The sequence below is a fragment of the Fundulus heteroclitus genome, chromosome 20 (assembly GCF_011125445.2).
Source record: "Fundulus heteroclitus isolate FHET01 chromosome 20, MU-UCD_Fhet_4.1, whole genome shotgun sequence".
NCBI lineage: Eukaryota > Metazoa > Chordata > Actinopteri > Cyprinodontiformes > Fundulidae > Fundulus > Fundulus heteroclitus.
The window spans coordinates 7,748,850-7,764,994 of NC_046380.1; the positions used below are offsets into that span (position 1 = coordinate 7,748,850).

Genomic DNA, 16,145 nt, shown 5'->3' on the forward strand with positions numbered 1-16,145 from the left:
AGGGAAATATTGATTAAACGGAGACCTGAGTTCATGCAAAGGTTTTCTCCGCTTGCTCTGTTTGTGCAAAGAGACGCCAGATTGGTAATATCAAGCTCACAGCTTGCTAACAGCTTTGTGGATATATGTTTGTGGTGTTGCTTGCAGAGTTTTAGAAGCAACGTCGAGGTTGCTGTTTTAAATGAGTGAAACTCCGCTTTTGTTTAACACTGGCAAAAAGAGCTAAAGAAACTGCATAGTTTAGAAAAAAAAAAACTAGTTTAGAATATTTAGGCCGTATTAACGTCTCAATGTGCAAATTACTAATGCCTAGAACATTCTCACGTGAGTATAAAAAAATAAATAAAAACAATCAGTGGTCAGTTATCAATCAATAGGGGTAAGAAGGAGGGACAGAGGCTGCTCGACAGGATGTTCTCAGATTGATTTCTCACCCAAAATCAATGCCTGAGACCTGCGTGAGTGAAGTGAGAACTGCCTGATGAGAATCAAGCATGCGTGTTGGTAAGAGTCAGGGTAAAAAAAAAAATGGCAGAGGCATAAAATACAGGAAAGGACGTATTGATGAAGTCAGTGGACCGTTTGTGGAGCTTTTAAAGTTATGCTGCAACACGTCGGTGGTGTTGCAAAAAAAGAAGAAGAAGAAAAAATCAATGCATTCTGCCACCCGTTGTATCTGGACAGGCCTGGCACCGTCTTCTACTTCTCACCTCTTAAAAGTGACTCGGCTCCTCTGGTCTGACTCCTCACAAAACAGCTTCACTTGCTTTTCCTCGAAGCCACGAAGGGACTCATCGATTGTCCACGCAGCAGCACCCATCACCAACATCCCAGACTTTTGCTGCTACGTTTATCTCTGAACCAGGTTGCTGTGGCTCGGTCGCCCCTCTTTGCAGAGTCCGCACAGCGAGGAGCGTCCCTAAATGTTTGGTCATGGAGAAATGTGTTGGATTGTGATAGCTTGCGTCGCGTCTCTAAACTGCGCTGTAAGAAGTTTATGATCCAGCTTCGCAGGACAAAAAGACGGAAGGAAGAGCAGCTTCAATCTAGACATGACCCCTCCTCCTCCTCCTCCTCTTTCTCCTCCAAGAAAATTCATGCAAGTAGCAGGAAAACAGGATTTTCCACACTGAAAGGCATGTGTGAGAGACTCGCAAGAAAATAAAAAACAGGTTTGTTGTTGTGATGGGGTGGGTGAGGTGGGGGAACACCGCCTTTACATTGTTTTCACAGTAATGAAATGGAATCAATGAGGCTGCACGCCAACTAACCGCACTCCATCAGGCTGTCAGTGAACGTTGCCATGCATTGCTAAATGAATCCAAAAGTCTTCATTATAGGCAGATTGGTCTCTTGTGAGCACAGGAGCTGTACGCAGATTGATCCTGGCAGAGCGGGGAGCGTTTAGACCTGACAGTTAACCACACGTGTTGTGATGCATTCTTCAATCGCCTCCAAATTAAAGGCACTTTCCCCCCTTTAAACGGTTTTTCATAAAAAACAAAAAAACAAAAGCTCAAGGTTGTTTATTGACATAAAGACAACGGGAGGGAAAATAATTGCATATAAAACAATATTCAATGAAAACTGTTATATGTGATTAGGAAAATGAAATTACTGATGCGCATTAGACAAAAAAACAAACAAAAAAACAGCAGGTGGCTGTGTGTTAAAGTCAAATTCACGAAGCAACAGATATTCTTGAAACACATCATATTGTGATACATAATTACAAAAAAAAAATGGTCTTAAGGAGCAACGTGAAAGAATAGTTTCACTCTAAAACCTGCTTCAACCTGTTGGGAGGGCGAGGAAGTTAAAAAAAAAAAAACCGATATAGCAGGACTTCACACTCACGGTGCTGAAATTACGCGGTCCGCAGAGCTCCCCCTGGTACCGACAGTACAGGAGCATCTCCTCCAGCTGATGCCCCAGTCGGTCCAGCAGCTGCCTCATGCTCGGCTGGGACTCCAAAGGAGGAGGGAGGAAGTTTTTGAAGTCCAAAATCCGCGAAAGCCAGGGCGGCTCGCTCCCGGCGCTCTCGCCGCCGTCGCCCAGGAGAGCCAGAAGCGCCTCTTTGGCAGCGGGGGACACCTGCAAGTTAGGCGAGTCGGGCTCCTTCTCCAACAGCCCCAGCCACCTCCCCGAGCTGAATATGTCCGTCTTCTTCATGCGCCGAGGCAGCAGCAGGTTCTGGTTGCAGATGGTGACGGCGGGGAAAACCAGCCGCTTGGCGTACACCATGTGCGCCTTGGTGTACATGGGCGAGGAGAGCAGGTACCGCACTCTGTTGGACGACCAGGTGAAGAACAGCGCCACGGCCGCCAGGAACGCCAGGAGCCACGCAACTCTTCGCGGGTACGAGCCGCTGAGGAAGATGTGCCTCAAGCCGTGCAGGGTGGTGTGCTTCAGGAAGAGTTTCCCAGCTTCGGTGAGAGAACCCGGGCTCGGCTTGGATCCAGAGGACGGGCACATTTTCGGGAAACGCCGGTGCGCGCTCTCAACATCGGTCCCGTCGTGGTCAGGGTGACGGAGCCAGGACTCGTCTTTGCGCACTCAGAAGGATGCGTTTAAAAAAAAAAGAAGAAGAAGAGAAGAGGAGCGACCGAAGCGCACGCAGCTCCGCTCGGTCCTCTCCAACACTGAGCAGCAGCTTGAGGCGGTGATGGGGGAGTATTTTGTCAGGCGCGCAGCGCTCCCTGAGCGCGTCCGGGAGGGGGAACTGAAGTTAGTCAGAATGATTTAGTGCGCTAATGTGCAGCAACAGGAGTCAGGGGGATTATTTCATCTAAATTACAAGCAGTTAAACTCCACGAATGAATCCCAAAGAGAAAACAGATTTGGTTAAAATCGCATAATCACATTTCGGCGCACGTTCATCTCGCTCGCTTCCCAATATGTATTTTTTTCTAATTTCTCACATCTGCCTTCCAGCCACACAGTCTTCACACACGTGTATGCACACAAACACACGCAGAGACAAACGCGCATCCCAATAAATTAGAATAATATCGAAAGGGGCATTCAGTAATACAGCCCAAGACGTCAAGCTCATACAGTTTATTTAGAATCATTACATGCGGACTGATATTTTTCATGCGTTTATTTCTGTAGCGGTTTATGATTGTCGCTTACAACTGATGAAAACACAATAATCAGATGTTTGGAAAATGTGGATGTCACATAAGACCAATAAAAAAAAGGTGATTTTTTTTTTTTTACACAGATATGTTATGTTGGGACTCAATCACAGGTAAGACAGCAGTCACTGACACCTCTCACCAGCCACAAAAGTTCATCACAGGGGAAGCTGGCTGATTGAAGAGTATCCAAGCCTTTTCATGGAAAATTGAGTGGAAGGAAAAAAGTATGGTAGAAAATAGTGGTCTGGCCCTGAAGACAAGTCACTTGAGGACCTGTGGGAAGTTCCCACGGTTAGGGATGGTTTAGTCACCCGCCACTGCGTTTTCCCAAGTCAACACAGCCTTCTATCTTAAAAATATTTACATCGCTTTACGGGTTCTTTAGCTGATGAGCTTTGTAGAGATGTAATTTCCAACACTCACCTTCCCATTCTGCTGTAAAGTACCCTCGCCTACTTTAATGACCTTGTCTCAGGCTTCACTGTGCCGGACGGCCTGCAGACTCCCACACCCGAATGCCATTGAGAATCTGAGTTTTTTTTTTTCAGGAGGAAAATAAAACACGAGTTAACTGTATAGATGAGCAGAGGGCTGGTATTAAATCAACCTGAGCTTCGTTTAATACCTCATCTGTGCCACAGGATGACCCCCTGCATTTATATACTAATTCATGTCTGCATATAGCGTACAGTATACAGACATCCTGTTTCATTTGTCTTGGGTGATATTGTCATTTTCTTCAGCATTCAGAAGCTGAAATCATCACAGGTAACAGAGAGCAACTAAAATACTTGAACTAAACCCGTCTGTGTGGAATACGACTGTTTTTTTAAATCGAATTACTAAAATAAATTACCTATTCAATGACAATTTATCGAGATGCACCTACAGACCTTTGTTGAATACGATTAGTGCAGTTTGCTGACTGAAATCTCTCGGCTCAGTGGCTGCAGATCATTTGTCTTCCTTTTCAACTCCGTCGCACACATAAATAGCTCTGGGCACACGTGCACCTCGGCTCCCGAGAGCTTCAAAGTTTCTAATCTCGCTCAGTGTTTAACACTTATACTACAGGGGTTATTAGTAGAGCGGGTTGCACTACCACCAGCCAGGTCACGTACACTCAAACCGAATCTCAGGGCTGCAGCTTTCACAAGCAAGACGGAGAGAACTGACCGACGTGTTTCAGTCAAACACCAGAAGGAAAAACGGAACGGTCAGGATGCTGCTAGGGGAATTAATGACGGTCCTGTGAGGCATCTCTAAAGGATGAAGTCTAAATACATCGAGGTCCCCTTTTAATTGGCCGTTTTTGACTGCTGCTCCCAGGTTCGCTCGTGTTGAGGGTCGTGTCAGGACTTACGCACCACTGACAAAGAGCCTGCAAAAACAATCTCCCTCTTGGGGGTTTCCGGTCAAACTGTGGATCACGCTTGGTCGGCCATCGGCACATCGAGAGATTTGAGAGTAGGAGCTGCCGTGCGGGGATGTTGCAAAGTGTCTCCCCCACCTTTTTTTTTTTTTTTTAACTGAGAGAGTTGGTTTTTCGGGTTCACGCGTGGCGGAGGGAAAAAGAAGGGAAACAGTATAAATGAGTGGAGGAGGAGAGCATCAATAGGGAGCACTTAGAAAATCAGCGTTTCACGCCTCGTCACGCCAGACCATCATGTGAGGAATTGTTAAGATGTGCGAAGACAATGACAGAAGAGACATTCAAGAGGTATTTGCAAAGGAAAGTTAAGAGCTCAGTACTTGTAAATTTACAATTTGATAGATAAATTAAAGTCCCGCAATCAGCAAATTCTAGCAGATTGTGCAAATGTCACAACCATGGTTGAGATAATCATGACTATTCTGAAGGGGTGAAACTGGGAAATAACTTTTTAAGTAGTTTTCTACCTCCTGATGCAGTTAACGGTCAAACGGAGACAACACCAATTAGATTAGTTCCTATAATCTCATCCAGATATTTGATTTCTTTTTCTCCCCTTACAACCAAACTTCAATAACACTTTAGTTTTATTTATTTGGTGCGTTTCTTTATAGAACCAGTTTAGCATTTGCCATATGTGACCTAAGATCAAACCAAGACAGTGTGAGGCAAAAACAGACAATTCTAGTATTGATTCCAGTTGTTTGAAAGTCTTTAACCTTTTTTTCCCAGTTATAAAACTGAACATAGTGGTAGACATGTAATCAGGATCATTATATTTAATATTATATATAATAAGTTGTCTTTCCAGACTTTTGCCGTGTTGGTTGGTGGTTTTTAGAGCTGTTGTCCTACAGCCAAAAGATGGGTTCAAATCCAGAGCTGGGCTTTCCTTAAGAATAAAAATGTTTTAAAATAGGTGTTATGTTAACTGACTACTCCTAAATACCTTTGAGTGGGATTGCGTGCATTTAAACTTGTCTGTCCTGTAATGGACTGAGAACCTGTCTGGATGTGCCACATCTCTCTGCCACTGACTGCTGGACCCCTTTTCCATAAAATGGGAAGTCCTAAGTGACCAAATGAGGGCAAGATTATAAATTACGTCTTCCGCAACTTTGTATTAGTTGATTTGCTTTAAAATGAGCAAAGTAGTTAGTCACAGTAGTTCTGTGTATTTTAGTTGCCTAGATGAATCTTTCAACACAACATTTTAGACTCGGGTGCATTTTGGGGTGTTTGGATCTTGAACTTGTGATTTCCAAGTTCAACATCCTTTGTAGATGCTGCACATTTAACTAAAAAAACTGACATATTGCAGGAACAAAACGTTTATTTCCACCTCCAACAGTTAATCTAATCAAACGAGTTCCCATAGCACCCCACCACCTCTATTTGTCAAACATCCTCCTTTTGAAGACATCGAATGGTGTGAAATGGGCTGCTTTGAGCTTGTATCGCTGAAAGTTTAAGCACAACACTATGAAAATCAACACTGCTTTTTAGTCACAGGCTCAACTCATATGTTCTACCTAGAGTGCAGCGTTAAATCCAAGTGGGTTAAACATCAAGACCGATGAGAGGTGAGGTGCCGTTTTACGTATTAATGTGTTTGTGTACTTTTCAAAAGGGAAAAAATAAGTTTATACATGCTGGCCATGCAAGACAAGACCAGATTTGGTGTCCAAGAGTTCTGCCCCTGAGAAAAAAAAACGACGCTCCGCTTAGTGTAAGGGATGGGATCAGTCATCTAAAGTTACATTCCTTCCCGTGTCTCTGGGCTGTCCTCCCTAATGCCAGTAAGCCTCTGCACCCGTCACCCCTTAGAGGATAATAAAGTCTTCCTCGGAGGTTATTACTTTTATTTTAATAAGTGAAAGTGTCATGGGGAACGGGGTGCTCAAGCGCTGGCCCTTGATTGCATCTCAGCGAGACGCTGTCATCGCATCCATGGCTTCAAGATTACCACCTGGCAATCAAGAAAAGATTGACTGAATTCAGTAAGGAAATGAGACCCAGGTCTAGTTTTTTTTTTTTTTTTTTTATAGCTCAAGCAGAACTACTTTGAGTGGTTTGATAAGCCTTCAGATGGATGCAACGTAACGCGCATGATGTGATGGGTGGTGCGTCAGAACCCACTGGAGACGGATCCTGACACTTGTGGCATTTAACAGCATTTGTTCAGGCTCGTTTCCCCAGCCACCTCATCAAGAGAAAGACATATCGGAGGAGAGGCGCTGTGCAACAAGCTAATCCGTCTGGGTGAAGGGATAATGATGCACTTGCCTGACAGACAAGCACAATCCCACAACAAGTGTAACAACAACAGAATAACAAATGAAGGCTGCTCTAAAAACCGCCGTTAAAGAGTTGCACTAATGAACCTATTATGAAAGCAAGCACGGATATTTGTTAGGGGACCTTAGGCACATATCTTTAGTTTATTATTACCAAAACAGCCTTGGCAGTAATGAACATCTTGTTCTATTGTGTGCATTCTCGAAAGAGGCGCTGAATCTTCCACTGAATGAAAGAGAGGCAGCACTTTTTGAAATATCCCGTAGCGTTGATTAGAAAAAAACAAACAAGCGAACATGGAGATGCAGCGGGCAGATCACAGAAATGCAACGTCTCTATTAGCGCCGGGAATTAAAATGCGGATATTTGTAGACGTTTTGAGAATTTAAAGATCTTCCTTTATTGAATTGCGTAAAGAACTTTGAGGCCAGTCACGCTAAGTTAGAACATTTTAGGGGAAACACAAGGCTGAGAATACATTATTAGAGTCATTTCTCCTTCATTCAGTAGTACAAATGTGTCCCTCCCCGCTCCTCTTCTCTTTTTGCACATACGACTGCCCCCAAGTGGACCCGTCTGTGAAACCCCTGAAGTTTGCAGATGGCTCCGCTGTCACTGACCAGATCCAGGATAAAGATACGTTAGCATGCAGACAGGAAATGGAGCACCTGGTCCACTGGTGGGGGTCAGAACTCCTTGGAGCTTAATTGGCTCAAGACGGGGAAGACGATGGTGGATTTCTGGAGAACACCCCCGACACTGCCTCCTCTCAAAATCCTCCACACCGTGTCTGCTGTGGCCAACTTTTGGGTTCCTGGGAACCGACAATTCTCAGGACCTGAGCTGGTCCTCGGACAGACATAGTACTCGGAAGAAGGCCCAGCAGAGACTGGACTTCCTGCTCCAACTCAAGAAGTCCAGCCTTCCCAGGAGCTGCTGGTCTTCTACCACACTGCCATCATTTAGCCTGCCCTATGTTCCTCCATCACTGTGTGGTTTGGCTCATCCACAGAGGAGGACAGGTCCAGACTGCCACAAACAATCAGGTCTGACCTTGCCTCCATCCAGGATTTGTGGAAGGTCTAGGGTCAGGAAAAGCACAGCAAACATCTCTGCAGACCCCACACATCCTGCGCACATACTGCATACATCCTCATATACATACATACATCCTCGTTTGAACAAAATCAATCATCTCTTTCTCTCTTGTAAAAACATACACATCTACCAAAAAACTTTTAATTTTATTTCCTTTCTTATATATTTATACAATACCAGTCAAAAGACTGGACGCATGTTCTCATTCAATAGTTTTTTTTCATTTTTACTACCTTTGGGAATTCCTTCAAGACTCTTTGAAAATGATTTCACAGGGTCTAACTCATGACGCTCGTCAAGACTCGCCAAGAGCGCGCAAAAAAGTAATCAAAGCTAAGGGGGGCTCTATTGAAAAATATAAAATATAAAAAATTTAAAGTTATTTCATTTTTTTTTTTGTTTTCTACATAATTCCATTTATTTAGCTTGCTTCATAGTTTTAATGTGTTCAGCTTGCAGCTACACGGCAGAGAGTAATACAAATAAAGGTAAGCCATTGAGTGACGAGGGTATGTCCAAACGTTCGACCGGGAGAGTATTTAAAATGTCTTCACAGAGAGAGCAAAGTGGAACCGAAGTCTCAATCCCTCGTTTGCCGGCACAAACCTGGCGGAAAAAGGCGAATTCTGATGTTTTTAATCCTGTCTCTGATAAAACTGGGGAAGAAATCCTTGCTGTTGCACAAAAAGCTGACTTAGAAGAACACGTCGAGCCAATTTTACTAACCTGCCTGCAGCCCTACAATAAAACCAAACAGGGTGTAATCACATTATCATTTTCTGTCCACAAATGTCAGTATCCATTGCAACGCTACGTCATGAATATCCATCACAGCCCATAAAACATCACAGAGTATTAGCTGCTTTATCACTGGGAGCTAATGTGAGGGAGAGTGATCAGCACATAGCTGTGTTCGGGCTGGATTTCTGCCCTGACAGTTAATCTAAATGAGGAAAATAAAAAAAAGAGAGACTTCAGTTTCAATCAGCCGGGTGAGCCTCGCTGCTGAGCATGAAGCTGCCTGAGACTGTTGTTAGATATTCATGGCGTAGTGTCGCAATGGATACTGACATTGTGATTATGTAATTAAACCCAGTTTGGTTTTAGTGTGGGGAATGTTTTAAAGCATAAATGAAAAGACCCCGAGGAGCAGAGGTGTTTAAAAGTTTCCACCCGGAGTCAAAAGTCCTTTTAGCTTAGCGGGATTACAGCTTTAACGGTCCTGTATGTACATTAACCGAGGCTGACATCCCTCTTTCACACTGCAGATTGGGCACGAAAAAGACAATAATTCAATAACAACCAATATCGATCAATAGATAGATGTATATCCATGATAGAAAAAAAGGGTCAATAAAAAATTAAATAGAATAAGTTTTCCTTCCTTCTGCATTCTAGCCATGTAGGTTAATATTATAGTCATTACATCCTCCCAACCAATCACAACGCAGACCCAGGAACGCTCGGCCCCCCAACCTCCACCAACTTGCAGTTTTGGTAAAAAGTTGATTAAATAAAAGGTTGAGTTTGAATTCATGGATTGTGTGTTCTTTATCTAAAAATAGGCAACAGCATAAAATGGCCAATGGCAATTGATAATTATCGATATCAATCAATATGATTTATATATTTTTTTCCTATACTATCCAGCACTATGATAGTATACAGTATATGTAGTGGTTGGAGACTCTGGTGGCTTATCTATCTATCTATCTATCTATCTATCTATCTATCTATCTATCTATCTATCTATCTATCTATCTATCTATCTATCTATCTAAAACATTTATCGGAAGTAATGTTGATCAGATATTTTACCCTATGAGGACACAAGTAACCATTTACAGACAATAGATTCAGTATTTTCCTAATTGTATGACATTTTTCCCTGTCGCCTAGCACAGACTATTTAATAAATATCTAAGGGTTGGAAATAAGGCAGTGGCGACCATAGTGTCTTTAGTGCAAAAAGAAATTGTGAGGCTTAAAAATTTCCTTTTTGACAACTCTTATAGTACTATCTCTGTAGTTATGCTGCTATAGGCTTAGGCTGCTGGAGGACATCAGGGTCTATTCTCTCACTCTGCTGAGTTCTCCTACTGTTCTCTGGTTTGCATTGTTTGTTGTTATTTCAGCTTTTAACTTTTTGTTCTCTGTCTTTTTTCTCTTCCTTGAAGGTACACCTGGTCTGGCGTTCTGTTAGCCGTGACATCATCCAGGGGAGACAGATCATCCTCTATTACCATCTAACATATAAAGTACTCCTGGGTCAATGTGAGCTTCTGTGCTTTCTGTGTCTCTGCTCTGTCTTCTCTAACATAGAAAGTACTCCTGGGTCAATGTGAGCTTCTGTGCTTTCTGTGTCTCTGCTCTGTCTTCTCTAAGCCCCAGTGGGTGGAGGCAGATGAGCGTTCACACTGAGCCTGGTTCTGGTTCTGCTGGAGGTTCTCCTCCCTGTTAAAGGGGAGTTTTCCTCTCCACTGTCGCTTCATGCATGCTCAGTATGAGGGATTGCTGCAAAGCCATCAACAATGCAGACGACTGTCCACTGTGGCTCTACGCTCTTTCGGGAGGAGTGAATGCTGCTTGGAGAGACTTGATGCAACCTGCTGGGTTTCCTTAGAGAGGAAACGTTTTGACTAATCTGTATAATCTGATTGAATTTGACTTGAATTGGCGTTATATAAATAAAATTTAATTGAAATGGAATGGAGGTGGTAGATATCCAGTGGGGAAACGTTACCTGCTTTACACCTTATTAAATGTATATTATCTACGTTTGGATCGACACATTAAACTCAGGAAGCGATTAATTTTATTGCCTTCAAAAGAACAAGATAAGCTTTTAACAATATTTTGGTGTAAGAATAGGGTTAGGGTTATTTTATTTTCACAAGGAGCGTGACATTTTTTTTCCTGCCATACAGGTGTGTCCCTACCAGCTTTACGCATCCATAGACTAAAAGTTTTTCCCATTCTGCTGTGCAATACAGCCAAGGTTCAGTCAGATTTCACTAATCAGTAGTCAGTTTATGCATATTAAGGTCTTATAAACTTTTTATTATTTTTTTCTTTCAACTTTGGTTGTACATGTAACCATTCGTTTTATCAGCCAGCAAGCAAAGTCATGCATTTAGGTGGAATATATACGGTGGTTCAAACTAGGCATTTCCAGGAGATAGATGAGGGTTTGATTCAAGCAAGAATCTCTCTCAGGCATTTAAACTCCTCCCTGGATTCTTATACAGTATACACTAAAAGCCTCTTTGGAAATTTCAGAAAATAATACCTAATTATAATATAAAACTAAACCCGCTGGTACAGAAAATGGAGGTACAATGCCTTGAAAAAGTGTTGAAACCCGGTGAACTTTTTTTCACCTTCTCTGCATTTTATTGGGATTTTATGAGATGAACCAAGACAAAGTAGGACATAACGCTGAAGTGGAGGGAAAGTCATAAAAGGCTTACTTTTCCTTAAGAACAAAATTATTAAAATGTGAGACTTACATTTGTATTCAGCCCCCCCCTTCTTCAATGAAACGTTGAACAACCTTTCCCTGTTATTACAGCCGCAGGCCTTCTGGGGTCTCTCCCAGCTTTGCACACCTTGAGAAATCTTTGTCGATTCTTTGTTGCAAAGCAACACAGGTTCTTTCAGGTGGGATGGAAAGCATATTTTTGTACCGGGCCATTCTAACAGATGATCTAAAGCGTTCTGTTGTAGCTTTGGCTGTATGTTTAGTGTTGCTGTCCTGCTGGAAGGCGAACCTCTGCCTGCTCTAACAGTGTTTCCTCTTGGCTAGTCCCGCAGAACAATCCATACTCCCTCCCACTCAGATGAGCTCCCCTGATGAAAAGTATCCCCGCGTGATGATGAATAGGCCATGGGCAGAGTCTGTATGGTTTTCATGCAGGTTAAAAAGTGCAAACTGCGTCTCGTTTGACCAAAACCTCGACTTCCACTCGTTTCCACTGAGCTTCAGACGAATGCAGCTCCCCACAGTTATCATGGGCCTCATTGCTGCTTCTCAGATTAAGGCTCTTCCTGCCCAGCCTGTTGGCTTAGGTGGAAGGCCTTGTCTTTTGGGACTGGGCCATTCTCTTCCCCTTCTGAGAGTGTGGATTGAACAATGAGAAATGTTCAAACCTTGAAATCTTGTTTTATGACCTAAGCCCGGTTTAAACCTCCCCGGACTTTTGTGCCTAAACACTCTTGTGTGTTCACGACGCTCTGTTCACTGAGATTGTCTGACCAACCTTTACAGAGAAGCTGAATTTACACAGATGGGCCGTGTTTAGTAATTTACTGACTTATGAAGACATTTGGTTGCGTTGGATTTTGTTTACGGGTATCAGAGTAAAAGGGGGCAGAACACAGACGCAAGCTGCACTTCTTGATCTAGTTTTCACTAAAAACTATGTATCATTTTCTCTCAGCTTGATATTCATCAAAGATTTTTTTGTCCCATTCGCAATCAAATAAATTGAAGTTTGTTGTCTTTAAATTGATAAAATGTGAAAATATTTTAAGGGGTATAAAAATAACAGTTGTCTTTATTAACTGGGCGAGTTTCACTTACATCCTGGTCCTGCTTAGAAAGGCGAGGCACCAGGATCACAGTTAGTCCACCGCTAAATCTTTGGCCTGAGGAGAGTTTCAGGGAGTGGAATCCCAGTTTTGTGAAAATATTTTAGTCTATGCATTTTATATCTGGGGCTGCACAGTGGATCCCTTGCTTTGCAGCCAGAAGGTCCCGGGTTCAAATCTTTCTGCAGGAGTTTGCTTTCCCTGTGCATCTGTGGGCTTTCTTTGGGTACTCCACCCTCCCCATGGTCCTGTTAGGTTTATTGGTCTCTCCACATTGCTCTTAGATGTGAATGTCTGTATATGCACTATTGTTTGTCCTGTGTGCCTCTCTGCTGCCCTGTGATGGACTGGTCCATCATGTACCCTGCCTCATGGAGTCAGAATGAGAGAGGAAATGTGGAAAAATGAATACATGTAACGATGGGTATGGCTGTAATGAGGCGTAAGCCAGGCTCTTTTCCATGTCAGACGGGATGACCTGATACCGAAGGTTCGATGCGAAGGACATTTCCTCCTGATCGCCGTCCTAACATCAGTCAACGTACGTTCAGCTGCACATCCATCATTACCTCAAATCGTTCCATTATTTCTCAGTGATCACAGCAATGCGCGCTTTCTGCAAGGGGATAAACATAATGTGCTTCCCTTTGTCTTTCCATTATCCTTCATGTGTTCTTTCATTTAAAGCAGACTCTCCTCCCATACACCTTTGTTCTTCCCTGCAACCTGCCTCCTTCATTTTCTCGCTCTGTGATCTTTGCATCGCCTCTGCCTGCCTCTCTTGACTGCTGCTGTCTCTTCTATCTCCCTCTGGGAATGTTTGGCGCCAAGCGTCCAGAAAAAAAAAAAAAAAAAGGAAGGGAAGGAGAGGAGGAGGCTGAGCAGAAAGCAAAAGAAGAGAGAAAGAGGCTGGAGGCACAGGCGGCAGCACCAGTCAGGGTCCAGTGGCTGCGAGGGGCTGACAGAGGAGCAGATAGTGATTTACAGAGACAATTTTGAGGATAATTGTGTACATAATCTGCTGTTAGGGACATATGTCACAAAGGCCATTTCTACGACGGCTTCTCAAGCTGCCAAGCTGTAAGACTGAGTTTCATACTGCATCAGCTAAGTGCCAGACAACAGTAAGAAGGATGTGAAAGACGCTGCTCAGCTCAGTTAAAGGAGGATCAGACGGGTGAAGCTGAAAACCGCCCCCGACTCATTTAGGTTGACAGTAGGACTGCTCCATTTCTACAACTCTTCGGCGTTTTCATGAGATCAGAAATCCCCGCGCTTTGTGTGCCCTTTAGTGTCATTTTGATGACGACGACGGCGATGATATGTAAAATACTCCGATAAGACCTTTATGTCAGACCCACTCAGCCCTGTTTATAGAGACTGTATTAATGATGAACTATAGATGAGAATGACTGGCATTGTAAATAAACTGCAAGGTTACAGCAAGTTAAATAAAAATAAAATGGGTCACTAAGCATTAACCCTGCAACCGTTTCGTCAGAAATCTGGAAGTGATTGGAAAAACCAATAAACAGTTTTAAAACAAGTTCCCTTCAATCTGAGGACTCTTTAGAGGTTAAAACTGATCATCAAAACCTTTAATCTTTTTTTTATGTTTTTGAAGTTTGTTTTTCCTTTAAGAAAAGAAGTTGGCCACCTCTGACCTGTGAGTTTAGCTCTGTCATCTCAGCCAGTCAGCCGAGGCAGATAGCAGCTCATGCTGTTCCTTCCTGTTAAAAGGGACTCTTTCCTTTCCACTGTCACGCCATGCTTGCTCACTGCTCAGAGTCAATGACTTGATGCACTGCTGGGATTCTTTAGATAGATAACTACCAAGCTGGACTCCATGTAATTATAATTCAATGTCTATCATATTGGTTGGTGTTGTCCAAGCTCACATCCATCATGGACAACACCTTCCACCCCCTGCACTAGACTGTAGAGGAGCTAAGCAGCTCCTTTAGTGACAGACTTATACATCCTGTTTGTAAAAAGGAGCGCTACCGCAGGTTATTCATCCCTGCTGCTATCAGACTTTACAATGCTGCACTATAACTGTAATAACTTGTGCAATAACTAATGTGCAATTACTATTTAATACCCTGTGCAATAACCTGTGCAATAATCCTGTTAAATAAGTGACTTCAGCTGTTATAGTTATCTCACTACCTCACTGTTGTTCTTTACCTGGTATCACTTTAATGTACAACATCAATCCATATGTATATAAGTCACCTTGAATGTACATAAGTCATCCTAAATATCTGCTTTATTTTCTTTTTTTTCTTTTTATTGGTTTTCGATCCACTGTACATATGTGGACACACTGTATATACCTCATGCACCTTTTCCTCCTTTTGGCACCTTCTTTTGATTATTGAGCCAATGTGACAAGTGCTGTGAGATCAATAAAGTCTTATCTTATCTTATGGTATCCTAGATATACATGTACACACACACACACATACATATACATATATATATATATATATATATATATATATATGTTTACACATACACACATATATATACACTATATATATGTGTGTGTGTGTATATATATATATATATATATATATATATATATATATATATATATATATATATATATATATATTAGGGCTGGGCAAGTTAACGCGTTAATTTCGCGTTAATTCATTAGACTATTAACGGCGATATTTATTTTATCGCGCATTAACGCGTTGCTCACATGCTTTCAGTCAGTGTCAGTCAGCAGGCGCGCTGACTGCAGTGCGCTGTCACGGCAGCACTCTCCCGCTCCCCTCTCCCCTCTCGTACATGGCTCAGCGGCGCCAGCCAATCAGCACGCAGGCTCAGCCTGGCCCGCCCACTCAGCTCTCACACAAACTTCACAAACAAACAGCTGAGAGAGACCGCAGCAGCGGAAAAACATGAACAGGGGAAGTAGCACCGTTTGGCTTTATTTTAATACCGTAAATGAAATCAAGCTGTATGTTTTGTAAAAAGCCGGTTCATTTCAGTGGAAACACAACAAATTTCTCTAAGCACGTGAAAAAACATGAAAAGGTCGAGCCCCAGAAACGGAGAGAGGAGACGAAACTTCTCTCATTGCCCCGACAGACCCACAGACGTCTCTGACTGAGGCGTTTCAGTCCTCCAGGGAACATCCAGGTAGATCAGTGGATGGATGGATGGATGTTACTGGAGCCCACACATAACATGTAATTAAGACCTTCAAAGAACCCAGTACATATATTAAAAAGTGTTATTTAAGATAAGATAACATTAGCTAATCCTTTTTTTATCCCACGACGGGGAAATTTATAGGATTAAAGCAACAGGCAGGTGCACACAACACAGACAAAATTACATGAGGATTGAAATATATAAGAGGTGGATTAGCGAAAAAACACTGAAAATAACATTATTATTATTATTATTATTATTATTATTATTATTATTATTATTATTTAATTGTAATAATAAAATAAAAACCACAAAACCCAAAAGGTCAACAGTTTCATGATACATCAAGCTTAGGGACTGGCTAATATACAGCAGGTCAAAAAAGGCCATATTTTGGCTGCAGTGCTTGCTGTTCT

General features: G+C 42.5%; 1 protein-coding gene across 3 annotated transcripts in view; it reads right to left on the reverse strand.

Moving 5' to 3' along the window:
• Positions 1 to 16,145, reverse strand: part of asic1b (acid-sensing (proton-gated) ion channel 1b) — a 256,494-nt gene that overhangs the window by 67,939 nt on the left and 172,410 nt on the right. The window contains exon 1 of one of the 3 annotated variants that reach the window (XM_021311027.2): positions 1,858 to 2,707. The exons of the other annotated variants lie outside the window; for them this stretch is intronic. Coding sequence (XP_021166702.1) covers positions 1,858 to 2,475 — 618 coding nt within the window. The 5' untranslated portion in view covers positions 2,476 to 2,707. Of the gene's footprint in view, positions 1 to 1,857; positions 2,708 to 16,145 lie in introns of those variants that run through there. 3 annotated transcript variants of the gene reach the window in all.